At 44.9% G+C, this 17,807-nt stretch overlaps 2 protein-coding genes across 21 annotated transcripts in view; both read left to right on the top strand.

The window, feature by feature from the left end:
• Window positions 1–8,846, top strand: part of FMO4 (flavin containing dimethylaniline monoxygenase 4) — a 34,840-nt gene extending 25,994 nt beyond the window's left edge. For 4 of the 5 annotated variants that reach the window (XM_054037285.1, XM_054037284.1, XM_054037288.1 and 1 more), the window contains one exon: window positions 1,376–8,846. In XM_054037285.1, the coding sequence (XP_053893260.1) occupies window positions 1,376–1,805 (430 nt within the window). In that variant the 3' untranslated portion in view covers window positions 1,806–8,846. The remainder of the gene's footprint in view (window positions 1–1,375) is intronic. The other variant, XM_054037289.1, reaches the window with a different exon arrangement.
• A 3,830-nt stretch (window positions 8,847–12,676) lies between these two features.
• Window positions 12,677–17,807, top strand: part of PRRC2C (proline rich coiled-coil 2C) — a 125,597-nt gene continuing 120,466 nt past the window's right edge. For 14 of the 16 annotated variants that reach the window (XM_054038397.1, XM_054038393.1, XM_054038396.1 and 11 more), the window contains exon 1: window positions 12,677–12,782. The gene's annotated coding sequence lies outside the window, so the exon portion shown is untranslated. Of the gene's footprint in view, window positions 12,783–13,020; window positions 13,038–14,356; window positions 14,439–17,807 lie in introns of those variants that run through there. The other 2 variants (XM_054038383.1, XM_054038384.1) reach the window with 2 other exon arrangements.

Raw genomic sequence — 17,807 nt, 5'->3', positions numbered from 1 at the left:
AATGCAGAAAGAGTGAGGATGTGTTCCAAATCCCAGTGATTATCACACCTACTCATGATCTCATTACATGGGCGCTGGTTCAAATTAAGATCAAGTTAGTGATCGAGACAAAAAAATCACCTAACTAATGGCTGATGGTGAACTCTTGTGAGATGAGTAGATGATCTCAGTCTAGTTCTTAATGAACTGGTGACAAATGACCTGAGCAGATTAAAGCAGGCAGACAGACGTGGGAGGATATGGTCCCTTATCTTTTTAACTCTCCTCAGAGGGGAACCCTCTTAACTTTCATAGCCCTTCTCTGGATCTTTTTTATTTCTGCTGCTCCCTTTTTCAGACAGGGTGGCCAAAACTGAACCAAGATTGTCAGGGTTCCCTCCCACTATGAACTCTGGGGTACAGATGTGGGGACCCACATGAAAGTCCCCCTAAACTTATTTCTACCAGCTTAGGTTAAAAACTTTCCCAAGGCACAAATTCTTCCTTGTCCTTGGATGGTATTGCTGCCACCACCAAGTGAGTTAGACAAAGATTCAGGAAAAGGACCACTTGGAGTTCCTGTTTCCCCAAAATATCTCCCCAAGCCTCTTTACCCCCCTTTCCTGGGGAGGCTTGAGAATAATATACCAACCAAATAGGTAAACAAGGTGAGCACAGACCAGACCCTTGGGTTTTTAGGACACTAAAAACCAATCGGGTTCTTAAAAGCAGAACTTTATTATAAAGAAAAAAGTAAAAGAAGCACCTCTGTAAAATCAGGGTGGAAGGTAATTTTACAGGGTAATAAGATTTAAAACACAGAGGATTCCCCTCTAGGCAAAACTTTAAAGTTACAAAAAACAGGAATAAACCTCCCTCTTAGCATAAGGAAAATTCACAAGCTAAAACAAAAGATACTCTAATGCCATTCCTTGCTTACTTACAATTTTTGTAATCTTAGATGCTCATTTCAGGTAGGGGTTTAGGAGAGGTTTTTCTCCTGCCCTGGTCCCTCTCTGGCCAGGAGAGAACAACAAAGAGAGCACAAACAAAAACCTCCCCCCACAGATTTGAAAGGATCTTCTTCCCTTATTGGTCCTTTTGTTCAGATGCTGACCAGGTTATTTGAGCTTCTTAACCCCTTACAGGTAAAGGAGGGATTTTATGCTACCCTTAGCTGAATGTTTATGACAAAGATGAAGGGCATAACATTGATGTATATGATGGCATTATGTTTTGAGTGTTATTTATAGCTATGTCTTTAATGGTTTGTATATCTGACCATTTGCTCTGCACAGAGCTTAGTATGAATCAGGGAAATGGGAAGGAGTTTCAGTCATGCATTTTGGGTTTACACAGAAATACAATAACCTTTTTGTTTTATTTCCTAATGAAGGGGTATTTCCAACAAGGAGAGCAAAATCAAGACGAGTTACATTGGCTACATGGATGAAATTGCATCATGTGTTGGTGTAAAACCCAAAGTGCTGCTGCTGTTCCTGAAGGATCCCAAGCTGGCCCTGGAAGTTTTCTTTGGCCCATGCACCCCTTGCCAGTATCGCCTGGCTGGACCAGGAAAATGGGTAGGAGCCAGAAACACCATCCTGACCCAGTGGTACCGGGCTCTGAAGCCCCTGAGAACTCGAGTCATCAATGATTCTTCCAATCACTCTTTGGTTTTCCACTGGCTTACAATTCTTGGCCTTCCTGCACTCCTTTGTGCTGGTTTACTTATTTGTAAATATTCCCCTCAGCTGTGGTTCCCCAGGGTAAGATTAGGTGCTATTCCCATATGTAAAATGGGCTTTGTGAAAGGAGGGCTCTGAGTAGCTGGTGAAGGTTCTAAGATGTGCTGCTAGAAGACAATAACTTCAATGTCTGGAACCATTCATAAATTCCAAAAAAATTCAGACTCTTCCAGCCCAGCTCATCCCAATCAGATTGACACCGGAAACCACCCCTGGCCTTGGCACTTTGAGAATACACACACTCACTCTCCAGCTAATATGAAGTTGGTCCTGAGGTCAACTGCTGGCTGAGGAAGCCCTGACAATGCAGAGCCAGAGAGAGCAACAGAGACTATAGGGATTACCAACTCAATCAATGCCTCAGATTATTACAATTGAGATGTCAGATGTTTCATTTGTCTTTCACCATTGACCCTGCTTGTTTACTGATTACATACTGTTTGTCTTGGATTATGAAAATAGACTAGTCAGCTTCTCTTTTATACAGAGAGAAGTTGTATAGATAAGTTTCTAATCACCTTCATTTTCTGATTCTTTCCCATTGTGTGTTTGCTACCAGGTGTAGTGCTTACCTTAGCCAATGAGCCACACTCCCTGGTGCTCTGTACCTTATGTAGTTATTTCCAACAAATAATTATCTTGTCTTAGCCAATGAGCCACACTCTCTGGTGCTCTGTACCTTATGTAGTTATTTCCAACAAATAATTATCTTGTCTAATACCCCACTCAACGTCAACCTGGGTTTGATTTACCGCAAAGGCAATGGAGCCTTCTGAATTGGTTTTGTACTGGACATGGAATTTGTGCTGCAGCAGAATTTTGGTGGCATTTATAGACAGTCCATTATGTCAATATGGGCAGCCACAAACCATGATACATATTGTTGAGGACTACCAAATGACTCAACTTCCTGGAGGTCTTTGTGCCTTGAACATCGTCAATAAGAACACTGTGGCTTGGTTTGATCAGATTCCATACACAAAATAAATAAATAAAATAAATTTCCAACAATACAAACAGGATGCAAATCTTTAGCATTCTGATTTTAGTAGCATTTTACACTCATTTGGACAGAGGCAGGACTAAGAATTATCTAGACCATCCCTGACAAATGTTTGTCTAATCTGTTCTTAAAAATCTCCAGTGGTGGAAATTCCATTACCTCCTTAGGTAATTTATTTCAGTGCTTAACCACCCTGACAGTTAAGAAGTTTTTCCTAATGTCCAACCTAAACCTTCCTTGCTGCATTTTAATCCCATTACTTCTTGTCCTGACTTCAGTGGTTAAGGAAAACAATTTATCAACCTCCTCTTTATGACAACCTTTTACATACTTGAAGACTAATATGTCCCTCCTCAGTCTTCTCTTCTCCAGACTAAACAAGCTCATTTATTTCAATCTTTCCTCATAGGTCATGTTTCCTAAACCTTTAATCATTTTTGTTCCTCTCCTCTGGACTTTCTCCAGTTTGTCCATGTAGTGATTCTATGGCTGTCCCTCCCCATCAGGCTCCAAGGGAGGCTACTCTGTCTCACTATGTCAGTAAGGGTGTCAATTAGCAGGCTAGGGCTCTGAACCTCTGGGCGGGCAAAGCAACAAGCAGTCTTTAGCCCAAGGCCTCCTGGCTTGGGCAGACAGCAATTGACAGTCTAAGAACTCTGATCCTTTAGCTACAATCTTCATGCTGGAGCAGGCAGCAAACACCGTCTGGGGCTCTGGGTGGGCAGAGCAATAGGCAGTCTTTAGCCTATGTGAGTAGGCCTGCTGACCTCAGTTGACTAAGCCACCATCCCCCCTAGGGGACCTGGGCCCACCCTACTCCACTAGGTCCCAGCCCAAGCCTCTAACAATGGTGGGTGGTCCCAACACTATGTCAACAGGGTAGTTACTGAAAAACACTGACTCATTTTCTGGCCACACAACCAGACTAATGTCTGGCTTCCCTGGGCTACTTCCTACCCCTGCCTGTAGGACTCCGTTGCTCATGGATCCCCAATTTCCATGGGGTAATTGTCTGGCAGAAGTCCTGGCAGCTCCTCAGAGTACTCACTTGGTGGCAGTCTCGGCAGCTCCCTTCCTTCGGGGTTCTCCTCTGGGTCAGAGATTGGCATAGCTCAGTCCTTGGTCCAGGGGCTGGCCACAAGGCAGAGGCATCTGATTCCTTCCCTGGCTCTGGCCCACTTGAGCTAGAGACCTCACCTCATTTACTTCCTGTTCCTCCCCTCTGCTTCTGGCACAGAGGCAGGACTTGCCTAGCTCTGCCCAACAGGGGGTGGAGAGTGGTTCCTCTCCGTTAGGCTCAGAAGGAGGCCACTCTGCTTCACTACAATCCACGTTTCCTGAAGTGTGGTGCCCAGAACAGGACACAATACTATAGTTGAGGCCTTATCTGTGCTGAGTAGAGTGGAAGAATTTCTTCTCATGTCTTGCTTATAACACTCCTGCTAATAAAGCCCAGAATGATGTTTGCTTTTTTTTGTAACAGTATTACATTGTTGACTCATGTTTAGTTTGTGATCCACTATAACGGCCAGATCCTTTTCTGCAGTATTCCTTTCTAGGCAGACATTTCCTATTGTGTATTTGTGCAAATGATTATTCCTTTCAAGTGGAGTACTTTGCATTTGTCCTTACTGCATTTCATCCTATTTAATTCAGACCATTTCATCAGAATCATTTTGAATTCTAATTCTATCCTCCAAAGCACTTGCAACCCCTCCTAGTTTGGCATTGTCCACGAACTTAATCAGTGTACTCCTCTGTGCCATTATCTAAATCATTTATAAAGATATTGACTAGAACCAGACCCAGGACAGAAATCAGCGGGACCCAACACAATATGCCCTTCCAGCTTGATTGTGAATCCTTGATACTCTCTGAGTATGGTTTTCCGGCCAGTTCTATACCAACCTTATAGTAGGTTTGTCTAGGCTGTATTTCTCTAGTTTGCTTATGAGAAGGTCGTGGAAGGCAGTATCAAAAGCTTTCTAGAAGCAAGATATGACATCTACTGCTTCCCTCCATCCACAAGGCTTGTTACCTTGTCAAAGAAGGATATTAGGTCAGTTTGACGTGATCTGTTCTTAACAAATCCATGTTGACTGTTATTTATCATCTTATTTTCTTCTAGGTACTTACAAATTGATTGTTTATTTGCTTCATTATTTCTGTGGGTAAGAAGTTAAGATGACTGATCTATAATTCCCTGGGTTGTCCTTATTCCCTATTTTATACATTAGGAGATGGGATTGGTTCCCAGGGGCTTTTGGAAAGGATTGGTGGACCATTAACCAATGACTGTTGTTATTGGGTGTGGCTGTGCATTTTCATTGCAGTCACCTGGTGTTAGCAAAACATAACATAAACTAACTCCAGGCCTGCCCTCTCCCTCAGGTTTGGTGACTGCTTTGTGGTATGGCAGGTCTGAAGGGTGTGAATGTGAAGCATGTTAAGGAGGAAACTTGCAGTTCACACCCTGTTAAATCTCCACTGAAGACAATGTCTATGAGAAGTAGTAAACATCGTACCTGGCAGTAAATATCTGTGTAACCCCCTGGTCAGTGTGTGGAATGGATCCCGATCCACAGAGGCTATATATCTGTTACAGCTCTCAGTTAAAGAACCTGGCTCTTTAGCTCAAGGCCCAAGCTGTAGACACTTATGCTTTCAGCTCTGGAGATCCCTAGTGTCAGTCAAGATGGTGGCCCTCAAATCTGCATGATTGGGCCCTAGCAGAATGGATACAGCTGTTACAAAACAAAACAAACAAACAAACAAGGTAATACTTTAGTCCCTGATCTCTTTAAAGAGACCTGCTTTCCTGTGGCAGTTTCCTTCAATGACATAAAAGAAACAGCAGAGATTCATAGTTTGTAAGGCCAGAAGGGTCTTCTGTGATCATCTAGTTTGACCTCTTGCATAACACTGCCATAAAACGTCACTGCACTAATTCTTGTTTGAACTAGAGCATATCTTCTAAACATCTAATCTCGATTTTAAAATCACCGGTGATGGAGAGAATCCACCTCAGCCCTTGGTAAATTGATACAATCAATTGATACAATGAGGGTTAATCACCCTCATTGTTAAAAATGTGTGCCTTATTTCCAATCTGAATTTGTCTAGTTTTAACTTCCAGCCATTAGATCTTGACTTCTGGCCATTGGATCTTGACATCATAATGCCACCTCCAACAAAGCCCTTGAGGAGAGCTAGTTAGGCTCAAGCTTTCAATGGACACTTAAAAGGTTTTGCCCTCCTCCCTGCCATGCAGACTGACTTTGAATTCTGAAATGGTTTCCTAGAACTGTTGAGTCCATTTCTGGACATGTGGGTATTTATAGTGTGGGTGGAGCCACCATCCTCAGTAGCAGATACAGTATGAGAATTCCAAATCACCCAGCTCCCTCTCCCATCTACGTGAGTAAAAATAAGCAAAACAAATAAAAGCAAGGTATGTGTTTTTTAAAGTGTATTTTTTGTCTGGTGGGAAATACACATGTGAGCATGTATGGGACCCCAGGTTTTTTGATGCATTTTTACTGGCAAATTATTTAGAATTCCTCAACATATTATTTTCTTGCTTTTAGATTGTAAGTTCTTTGAGCAGGGCCTGTCTCTTCCTCTCTTTAGAAAGGACCTCACACACATTGGTGCTGCCTCAGTCTAAATAATGAAAATATTGCTCTTATTTGTATTCATTATTTTATGGCACCAAAATGTGATTTAGGTGCTTCTCAGAAGACATGGTAAGTCATGGTCCCTGCCCTAAAGAGCTTACAATCAAAGACCCTAATCCTTCAAAGAAAACCATGCGGAGAGACTCCTGCACCCATGTGACCCTAAAAGTTCCCCAATGACAGTTGGCAGACTGTTGTCATGATATTTACCCAAAAGGTGGCATGTAATATATCATTGGAAAACTAACAACTCAGCAATCATTAATATGTTTGCATGATGTATGTATGGTAAACCCCCAAAAGACTTTATAGACATATACTGGAAATATGTGACTAAAATATGTTTAAATCAGGTAGGTCAGGGGAATTGATAAACAGGTTCTCTCCAAAGGAAAGAGGCCAACACCTCAAACCAGGTGTGGCCAAATTCAGTGGGCTATTCATTTGTATTGGAGGTTGTGGGAAGAGATCATTGGCATTGTAAAAATCACCATCAGGGAGAAGAGACAGCATGAAGTCTTCACCAGACAGCATGGCATCCACACCCAGCAGGGAAAGGAACTTTATCTGGAGATATGTTTCAGAAGAATACATTTCCAATGTTTACTGGCCTATGAAAAGAGGGGGAGCAAGCCCCTAAGTTATCCTGAGGAGTCAAAGAAGCCCAGCGCTTTGAGCTCCATGTGTTGGGTCCTGGACAGAGGGTCTGGTCAGCCATGGTGGAAAAGAGACTTGGTGAGAAACACTTCTTTGAACAAGACACCCTATTTTGTTAAAGCAGGTTTTAGTCTTGGATGCATATCTTACTTCTATTTCCTCGTAACCCTTTCTGTCTTTATTCCTTGTACTTGGAATATAAACCTATGGCTTTTTGTTTAATGACCTTGTTTTAATTTTACTATAAACCAGCTCAGTGCTGTGATTGAATCAGAGTGTTTGTCAAACCCCAGTTAAATTAATGAGCTGCAGTGTATTGTCTCTTTAAAGGAACAACAAACTTCATAACTTCTGTAAGTGGTCAGTGAGAGAGGTGGACAGTGCAGGGAGGCAATTTTGGAGAAATTTGGGACTGGGAAGGTGGTGGGAACACTCTGCAACAAGTAACTGGGTGGTGAAATCCAAGGTATGCTTCTTTCCCCTGGTCTGGTAGATGGCCATCTTGGTTAGCATCAGGAGGAGGTTGATGAGGAGGGCTCATGACTTTGTGGGGCCACAGATCTCCATGTGGTCTAATGGATAGAACAGTAGCCTGGTAGTCAGGAGATCTAGGATGAAATCTTGCCTGTATTGAAATCAATGGGGATTTTGCCATTCAATGGAGCCTGGATTTCACTCCGGGTTCTATGCTTGGCTTTGTCACGGATCGCTGTATGACCTTAGGCAAGTCACTTCACCTGTTTGTGCTTCTGTTTCCCTTCCCACCCTTTGTCTGTCTTGTCTGTGTAGATCGCAAGCTGTTTAGGGCAGGGACTATCTCTCACTATGTGTTTTTGCAGTGCTAGAACAATGGGGCCTGAATCTCTAACTGAGACCTCCAAGCACTACCATAATTCAAATAATAATTAGTAAGAAAAATGCTGCAGGGTTGATGTAAGCTGCCTTATGTCAACAAAACCGTGTATTGTAAACATGGCCTTTGAAAGACCAGGAAGTGGTCATGGTGAATAGCCCTGGGGCAGCCAGATGTAGCTCTGCAGACCCAAACAATAATGTGGGGAGGGATAGCTCAGTGGTTTGAGCATTGGCCTGCTAAAACCAGGGTTGTGAGCTCAATCCTTGAGGAGGCCATTTAAGGATCTGGGGCAAAAATCTGCCTGGGGATTGGTCCTGTTTTGAGCAGGGGGTTGGACTAGATGGCCTCTTGAGGTCCCTTCCAGTCCTGATATTCTATGTTTCCTTTTGTGTAAATGACTCCTTTTGTTATCTCAGAATAATGAGTCTTTATTTTTGATGTCAAGAATTTTCAACGATCAAAGTAAGGACACCACATTTGTGTGGGATGGTGGTAATTTTGGGAGTGAAACGAGTAATGTGCCTTGAAATAAGCTTTGCAGAAGCAGGGCCTAAATCTGTTTTGGTACTGCCATGGATCCACAGGATTGGTTCTACTCTCCAGCCTTTAAACAGGCTGGAGGAATGCCTTCAGTATGCTATGCCCATTAGGGTTCCATTCTTCTTCAGGGTAGGCCACATGGCCTCAACACCTCCAAGACTCTCCTGGAATTGACACCTCCTCATCTATTATTGGGAGTGGACTACATCCACCCTGATTGAATTGACCCTGTCAACACTGGTTCTCCACTTGCGAAGTAACTCCCTGCTCTTCATGTGTCAGTATACAATGCCTGCATCTGTAACTTTCACTCTATGCATCTGAAGAAGTGAGGTTTTTACCCACGAAAGCTTATGCCCAAATAAATCTGTTAGTCTTTAAGGTGCCACCAGACTCCTTGTTGTTTTTGTAGATACAGACTAACACGGCTACCCCCTGATACTTGACACCTCCAAGACTGAGCTGCTAGACTCAGGCCATCCCATTTCACACCATGAACTCTGCCCAGCAAGTCCAACTGCGAAAGACTCCTAGTCAGAAACGTTTTCACTCTTCAATGACCAATGCACCTCAAGTGTTTGTGGTGACACCTGGCAGCCTTCTCAAAAAGAGTAGGATTTATCAGTCAACAGGAACACAGCATCGGAAAGTCCTTGGGTTAGCCTAGACAAGCAACGGGCTTTGTTGCAAGGATACTCACCAGCAACCACACACCAAAAACAATAACCCAGGAACCTATCCTTGCAACAAAGCCCGTTGCCAACTCTGTCCACATATCTATTCAAGGGACACATCACAGGACCTAATCACATCAGCTACACTATCAGAGGCTCGTTCACCTGCACATCTACCAATGTGATATATGCCATCATGTGCCAGCAATGCCCCTCTGCCATGTACATTGGCCAAACTGGACAGTCTCTATGCAAAAGAATAAATGGACACAAATCAGACATCAAGAATTATAACATTCAAAAACCAGTTGGAGAATACTTCAATCTCCCTGGACACTCAATTACAGACCTAAAAGTCGCAATTCTTCAACAAAAAAACTTTTGCAAACTGGCCACTATTAAATTAGGCTTGAATAGACTGGGAGTGGATGAGTCATTAAACTAAAAACTATTTCTCCATGCTAATTTTCCCCCTACTGTTACTCACACCTTCTTGTCAACTGTTTGAAATGGGCCATCCTGATTATCACTACAATAGTTTTTTTTTTTCCTGCTGGTAATAGCCCACCTTAATCGATTACTCTCGTTAGAGTTGGTATGACAACTCCCATTTTTTTATATTCTTTGCATATATCTATCTTCCTACTGTATTTTCCACTGCATGCATCTGATGAAGTGGGCTTTAGCCCACGAAAGCTTATGCTCAAATAAATTTGTTAGTCTCTAAGGTGCCACAAGTACTCCTCGTCCTTTTTGCTGATACAGACTAACACTGCTACCACGCGGAAACCAATCCCTAGTCAAGTAAGTCACTGTCATGTATATCGTTCATAAAAATATAACAGAAAATTACTACTGTGGTACAGGTGCCCCATTAAAGGATTGCCAACCTCCAAATGTTCAGAATTCATCATTCGGGCCCCACAAAAATCATAAGATTTTTTTAAATAATACATTTTGGATTCCTTTTATCTTCCTGCTGGCCTTTGAGTCTTTAGCAAGCACAAAGGCCTGAAACTTACCTTGTCAGTTTTGCCAACTCTTGCAATTTTTGCATCAGTCTTGCAGTATTTTCCGATAGCCTCAGCTCTTGGAGTCTTGTGTCTATGTGAGAATCTCTGCTTTCATAATAAATAAATAAATTAAATAAAACACTTCTGGCCCTCATGGTTGCGGAGAAAATCTGGACAACATGACCCTTAAAAGCTCAAACATCAGAAGGCAGATAGAAAGACCCCAAATTTAAATCTTATTTTTAAACCAGTTTTCTGATTTATTTTATGGTCCAACTGATGATTTTTTAATGCTCTTGGTTGGCAAGTCTGTATATGTAATCACTTGACTCTAAGACCTGGGGATTTAAAGTAAAACATCAAACCTCATGAGAGTTTTTACAGGCTCTCTTCAGCAGTGCCAGCATCTCACTCTATTTGGTAGTTTACTTAAAGCCACAGCTCATGATAAAATTATATGATAATCTCATATTTCATTTTAAAAATAAAGTGAGGCCTTGCCTACACACAATACTAGTACTGTTCTAGCTATACCGGTTTCTCTCTTATATAGCCTGTGGCAGGGCATCGACTCACTGGGGCAGCGCCTCCTGCTGGCCATCTCGGGAATTAGCTCTTTCCAGCCCAGAGCGCCTTCTGCAGGCCAGTGTCTTGCCTGCCACTGGCCCCATGTCCCTCCCAGACCCCGGTACCCTTTACATCAGGGTTCTGCCCCCAGCAATAACCCACAATCTGGGTCTCCCCACTCAGGGGAACCCCCAACCCTCTATCCCCACCTTGCCTCAGTGGCTACTGCCAGTCACCATCTAGCCCCTGCTCACTGGGGCAGACTGCAGTCTGTAATGGCCTCTCATCATCGGCAAGGGGTTTAGGACCTGCTGCCTTTCCTTGTCTCTGGGCTGCCTCCCTGCAGCCCCAGTACCATTTTGGCCTTCTTAGCAAGGCCTGCAGCCTGGGGCTTTACTAGGCTGGAGCTGGCCAGCTCCCTCTGCTCTTCCCCAGCACTGCTCCACCTCAGGTACCCTTCTCAGCTACCAGGCAGCCAGGTCCTTCTCTCTCAGGAAGCTAGTGAGAGAGTGTGTCATAGTTTCTGGCCCTCAGCCCTCGTATAGGGCCACCTGTGGCTGCTTTGCCCCAATCAGCCTAGCTTTTCCCCGCCCCAGCCCTCTCCCAGGGCTGTGTCAAGCCCTTCAGGGCATGAGCAGGGTGATCACCCCGCTACATAGCCTCTTTATTTTGAGTCCCAGTCCAGTGCTATATCCAGTAGGCCACTACATGATAGAACCTCCTTGTTTGGGCTCAGTTATATCAGTACACATTATTCCTGTACAAGATAGAGAATCCACTATACTGCTATATGGTGCCTTTACACCAATATAACAGCTTCCACACTACTAGTCGTACTGGTATAAATATATACCTTTTAAAAAAAATCTAAATTAGCTATACTGTAGAAAAACTGTGGGTAAGTCTACACTGCAATTAGACATCAATGGCTGCCTCATGTCAGCTGACTCGGGCTCGAGGGCTATTTAATTGCTACAACCCCACCTCTGGGATTCTCCCATCTCTAGGATCCTAGAACCCAGGTTTCAGCCTGAACCCAAATGTCTACACTGCAATTAAACAGCCCCTTAGCCTGAGCACCACCAACCTGAGTCAACTGATATGGGCAGCCGCAGGTTTTTAACTGCAGTGTAGACATACCCTGTGTGTATAGTAGGTCTTATTTTCTAGCTCTCGTCCTTGCAGAGAAAAGATTGGAAATGTAACCTGTGTGCAATTCACAAACTCAGAAAATAAAAGGGAGGGGATGAGAAAGAACTTCCCATTTATTTTTAAAATCTCATGATTTTGAAGCCAATCTCATGATTTTTTAGCCTGATTCCTGGATGTTGGCAAGCTGGCAATACAGGTGCTCCCCGACTTATGCAAGTGTTCCATTCCAGAACGCCTTGCGTAACTCGAATTTTGCGTAAGTCGGAAACATATACCTGCAAATAAACAAAAAACAAAACAAAAACACCCTATTTCTAGCTTACGGAACTTTTTCCGTAAGTGCGGATTTGGGTAAGTCAGGTTTGCATAACCTGGGGGGTGTCTGTACCCGCTCTTTGCCAAGGTGTGCTAGCGGACTGTGTGATAGTTCCTAACCCAGCATCCAACCAGCACAACTTTATTACAAGCCCAGCACGGGCCTCAGATTTGCTGAGATTTGCAAACTTTGCTGTGTCCTGCAAGAGTCAGGAAGGCCAGGGAGGAATCTGGAGCTTCTCCAGTCTCCCTTGGGCTGACCCCAAAAGAGACACATATCTGAACCCTGGAGAAACAAAAGCCACGTGCCCCCGGGGGTTAGAGTGACCTCACGGTCGGAGGGGCAGTTTCAGAAGGCTCCTGCAAGTGGCGCCATCGGCTCCGCGGAGAGTAGGAACCCGCCCAGGCTACTGCGGCAGCCGGGCATCACGTGACCGGCGTTGCGTGGGCGCTGCGCGGTGAGGTCAGACGCCGTTGGCGCCGGCTTGGCCGCCCGCCATCTTGGCCTCTGTGTGGAGGCGGTTCGCGCGGCGGCAGCGGCCTCACCGAGTCCCGCAGCCGGGCACAGGCCAGAACGCCGGCCCCGGACGCTGCGTGCCAGGTAAGAGACCGCAGGGGGGCCGGGAGAGGGGAGCTGGCCGGCAGGGTCCTCCCTTAGGGGAGAGGGCTCGCCGCCGCTTCCCCCGCGGCCGGGCGGGGCCGGGCCCGGCCCCTGGAGCCGGTGGGAGCGGCAGTCAGATGAGAGCGGCCTGCGCCGCATGGCCCGGGGGGCTCCGTCTGGGCCCCGCTTCCGCTCGGCGTGGCGGGAGCGTGGAGGTGCAGGGGCTGCGTTGAGGGGAGAGGGTTTGGCCCGCTGGTATGGAGAAGGGAGAGGGCTCCCCGAAACCTTCCCCGGGAGGAGATGATGGGGGGAGGCTCCCCGTTAGCCTTCTTTTGCTTTCTCCTGTGGGGGAGGGGGCCCGGCCCCATCGTGCGGGGGGGGGGAGGGGAGAGCCGGGTAAGGGGCCTAGCCTATAGTGCTGCTCTGCGGGGAGGTGAGGTAAGGCGCGGGGGGAAGAGGCCCGAGCCCCATAGCGCCGTTCCGGGGGAGGGTGAAACGGGGCGGGCGGGGGGGGGGAAGCGACCCCAGCTCCATAGTGCTTGTAAGGGGGGAGAGGCGCGGGCGGAAGGAAGGGGCCCCAGCCCCGTAGTGCTGCTCCCTGGGGCTGAGCAAAGGGTCCCTATTTCTTTGCAGTGAGTAATGGGTCCTTTTTTCTTCCCCTTCTTGAGGCTGGGTTGGGTTGGGTTGAGCCTGTATTTCCCTCTTGGCTCCATGACCAGAGTGATCGATTGGTCCTGCTCCTTGCAGGCACTGTGAGCTCCATGGGGCGCTGCAGAAGTAGAATCTCTTCCCTGCTCACCCGTAGCTGTATGAATAGCCACGAAGGGGAAGGCACTTGGTACAGGAATATTGTATGGTGAAACTGAGCTTTTTCCTCCCTATTGAGGCAACTGATCACACAAGTGGGTTGTTGCAAGATTGGGGGCATGGGGCATCAGAGGGTCTTTCTGGTCAATGCAGTTTAGTTATCTTATCTCTTTCTTCCTCTAACCCTAAAAATATTTCAGTGGTCAAGATACAGGAAGGCATGGGCTATGTACTTAATGCAGTTGATGTTAGTTTGTAGTTGCAGTTTTTATTCCAATTTTATGTCTTTATTATGGGATACTAGCCTATTATTTCCAAGGTCCTATGCCTTATAATGTCTAGGTTATGATGAGACACTGACATTTTTGTACTCATAATTCTTGAGGGTGAGCAGACATTGCAGGATTATTTTGTTTAGTGAGCTACATTTTATTCTGAAGCTAAAGTCTTGTTTATGCCATTGTTAGCAGCAGTAGGAGTGCAAGTGTAGACATTGTTCCAGGAGGCTGCTGGCATTTTAACATGGTGTTGTCTAGACCTGCTGCTGGTCTACATTAAGCATTCTGGGAGTCACCACTGAGGGAAGCAATGGCTGGAAATTTTGGGGGCAAAAATTAATTGTAGCCACAGCTCAACAGTTTTCCAAGAAAATACAATGTTTCTTTGGTGATTAATCAAGAGGAAGCATCCCTGTCTGTAGTCAAAAGTGTTGTCCAATATACATGCTGTTCCAGTGTGTTTCTCATTATCCCATTGCCCCTGCCCAGGCTGTCCCAGAGGATTCCAGACTTGAGTTTTTAAAGGAGACTTACAAAGGGAAATAGGAATTCATGAAGAAAAGAGTGGAAGGTATGAAAAAGGTCTGCAGGGGGACTATTGTGGGGTGAGGGCAGTGACATTCTGTGGATTTTCTTTTTCTTTTTTTTATTGTTGTGTTTTTGTGTTAAATAACAGGAATGCCAGACAGATCTTCCCTGTTTGTTCTGGTCTCAGATGTGTAATAGGAGGTTTTTTTACCCCTTAATTCAAAGTCCATTTTTCCTTCCCAAGTGTTTCTCAAGCATTTGAGTCAAATAGGTGTTGGCAAAAATAAGCTACAAAGTTTTGAACAGTTAGACTAAAAATTCCATTTCCCTCTTGGTAGTTTAGTTTTCAGTCTCTTATCTAGTGTGATATAATTCCACTTGTCCTTCAGTCTTCTATAGAATTTCTGGGTAGGCAAGATGTGAATTTCTAATGTAAAATTTTTTTTTGAAAGAAACCTTCCAGTCTCCTTCCTACATAATAGAGAAGCAAAATGGGCACAAAATTAATTTTATTCCCCTGGCAGGTCACCTTTAATATCTGTGCTGCTAGAAGCTTGTCAGTTCTCAGTTTTTCTTTCCATACTATGATGTTCAGAGTAAAATGTCATTTTTTTATCAAGCTCAATATAGGGGCATTATAGTATGTTTGTTACTCAGTGTTGTTCTTTGAATTAAGAAATGAACATTTTCAGTTCTTAGGACTTAGTGTGCCTTTGACAAAACAATGGTTTGTGTCATGGAGTGCAGCACGTTCTCTGATGTGATCAGTTAATGATAAACATTAAAAGATGCCACTTACCTTTTAAGAAGGTATATTTATAATGGATTTCAATGGAGCTAAAATGGGAGGCAGCATAGTCTAATATCTAGATGGAGACCGGGACTCATCACCTGTGTTCTGATATGCTGTGGCCTTGAGTGTACCCAGTCACTGCACGGCCTAATTTTCTTAATTTGTAAAATGGAGATTACCACTTTTGTAAAGTCCTTAGTATGATAGATAAAATGTGATGTATATGTGCAAACCATTCTTCACAAGCTCTGCTTTGAGGACTGTACCTTTCGAATGCATTCTGAGATCTGATAAAAAAGCTCTATGTAATTGTTATGAGGGCCTGGACAAAAGATTTGGGGCAAGTCTACGCTACAGTCTTAAATTAACTTGTCTTAGGTTGACTTACAGCGGCCACTTTCACACTACCCTCCTTCTGTCTGTGGCGCACTAGGAGCACTTTCACCGACTGAAGAGGGGCAGCTCCGCACTGGAGCCCAGCTTTCCCTTGGGGCTTCTTGCCTCCCTGCTCCCAGCCAGGACCAGGGGGACAGCCACCTGGGGCTTCTCGCCTCTGGCAGGTAGATCCACCCAGAGTCCGGTCAGCTGCTGTGCTTCCAGTGGGGATCCAGGACCTGGGGGGCAGCAGCGCTCGGAGTGGGGAGCCTGGGCAGCAGCCCAAGCTGGGAGCTTGGGTGGCAGCCCAGTTTGGAGTGGAGACCAGACAGCAGTCTGGCTCCATAGCCGACTTTCTTGTCAATTTCATGGCTCCAGGAACCGTGAAATTGACAAGAATGACAGCCAACAGCCCATGTAAGGAATGCAGTGTCTACATAGACACTGTGTTGCCCTAACTACACAGACATAAGCCCTATGCCTCTCAAGGAGATGGAGTTGTTATGATGGTGTAATTGGGCACTTATATAGGCGAGAGAGCAAGTCTGTAGTGGAGACACTGACGTAGTTGGGTCGACATAAGCTACCTTATGTAGACTTACCTAGTCTAGGCTACAGAGTTATGTGATATGAAGATGAAAAGACCAGATGATGGAGATATTGAGGGGGAAGAAGCCCTCACACTAGCCATGAGACTTTAGAGTTATGGGTTGAGAGAATTCTTTCTCTCTTCTAGCAACAAACCTGGGTAAGGAGGAGAGGAATTTCAAATTTATCAGACACCTTGAATCCAGTGGTTGCTGTAAATGATGGAGTCTTCAAGCAGGGTATAAGAGAAAAGTAACCTGATAACACCTTCCCCATTTCCATTAGCTAGGGATGGATGCTGGACTTGACATCATGGAATTACCATGTTGCTTACTGATAGAAACTTTGCTCATTGTTTGTATTGACCTAAGGCTTTAGTAGTCCATTCTGTTTTCCCTGTAATTTTTTCAACTCTTAGTTTTAGTTTTATAGATCCGGACACAGAATTTATAATGTATTCGCTATAACATGGACAAAAACAGGTCAGAAAAGAACACAGTTGAAAGGTGTGAAAAAAGATGAACATTGGATAAGTTTATAAAACTAGAAAAAAAAATAAAGTTGTGACAGCATAAGAGTTCAAAAATACAGAAGGAGCAGAAGATGGAGATAGAAATTGTAATAAAGTACAAAGATACTGTAATATGCAGAGATGAAAACAGTTTCAATATCTATAGTGTACAAACTAACAAATAGACTACTGTTTTTATTATGAATACCTCAGACACTACATAACTTTAATTAGTATTTCTTTATAAACTGTTAGTTACAGATTGCGCTAACGCATATTGAGTTTTTTATAATTTGTACTCTTTAAATTTAATCTAGTCCTTTCTTAGTTCATGGCAAAATGAGACTACAAGTGCAAAAACACAGGTCAGAAGCAAACACTGTACCTTTGTGTCCAAGGTATGTGTAAAACAAGTCTTAAAAGATACCCATGCAAGGGAAAAAACAGACTGTCAGTTTTTGAGATTTTTATGACTGAAGGTCTGATTTTTTGTTTTGTTTTCCTGCTTGTGTTTTTACATTATACTCCCGGGGGGAATTATGTCCCACTGCGGATGCGCAGAATTTGTCCCCCGCAGATTTCTTTGCTTCCTTGCAGAAAAATTACTGTCTGATGGGGAAGCCACAAAAGCGGTCATGTGACCCTTCCCAACAGTATGTTTTGGGTGCCCAGGGCAGCTGTCAGAGAGGTAAATCACTGCAGGGCAGGAGGGGAGAGGAAGACCTGATTGGTGGCTCCTACCCTGTGCCCGCCTCAGCTGCTAGGCTGGGCTGGGGAGGACGGGACTTCCTCCTCCCTTGCATGGCATCCAGGGCCGGGTCAGACCCACCCCTGGCTGCAGGAAGCTCTGAAAACTCTCCCTGCTTCCTGCAGCCATTGCTCCTCTGCTGCAGGGGGAGGGATCCCTGTGTAGGGAATTGCTCCCACATCCACCCAACCCCCATGCATCCAGTCCCCCTCATGCCTAGACCCTCTTGCCAAGCCTCACCCCTCAATGACCCCAACTCCCCCTGCACCTGGACCACCCCAATGAGCCACCTGCACCTAGATCCCCACCCCACTGAGCTCCAACCAGTTGCATCTGGATCCCCATCCCTCTGAGTCCTACTCCCCCAGCATCTGGACCCCCCCACACACCCAGCCCC

This window comes from Malaclemys terrapin, chromosome 8, assembly GCF_027887155.1.
Source record: "Malaclemys terrapin pileata isolate rMalTer1 chromosome 8, rMalTer1.hap1, whole genome shotgun sequence".
In the NCBI taxonomy this organism is placed as follows: domain Eukaryota; kingdom Metazoa; phylum Chordata; order Testudines; family Emydidae; genus Malaclemys; species Malaclemys terrapin.
The sequence above is the reverse complement of the archived record's forward strand: the minus strand, read 5'-3'. Positions and strand labels throughout refer to the sequence as shown.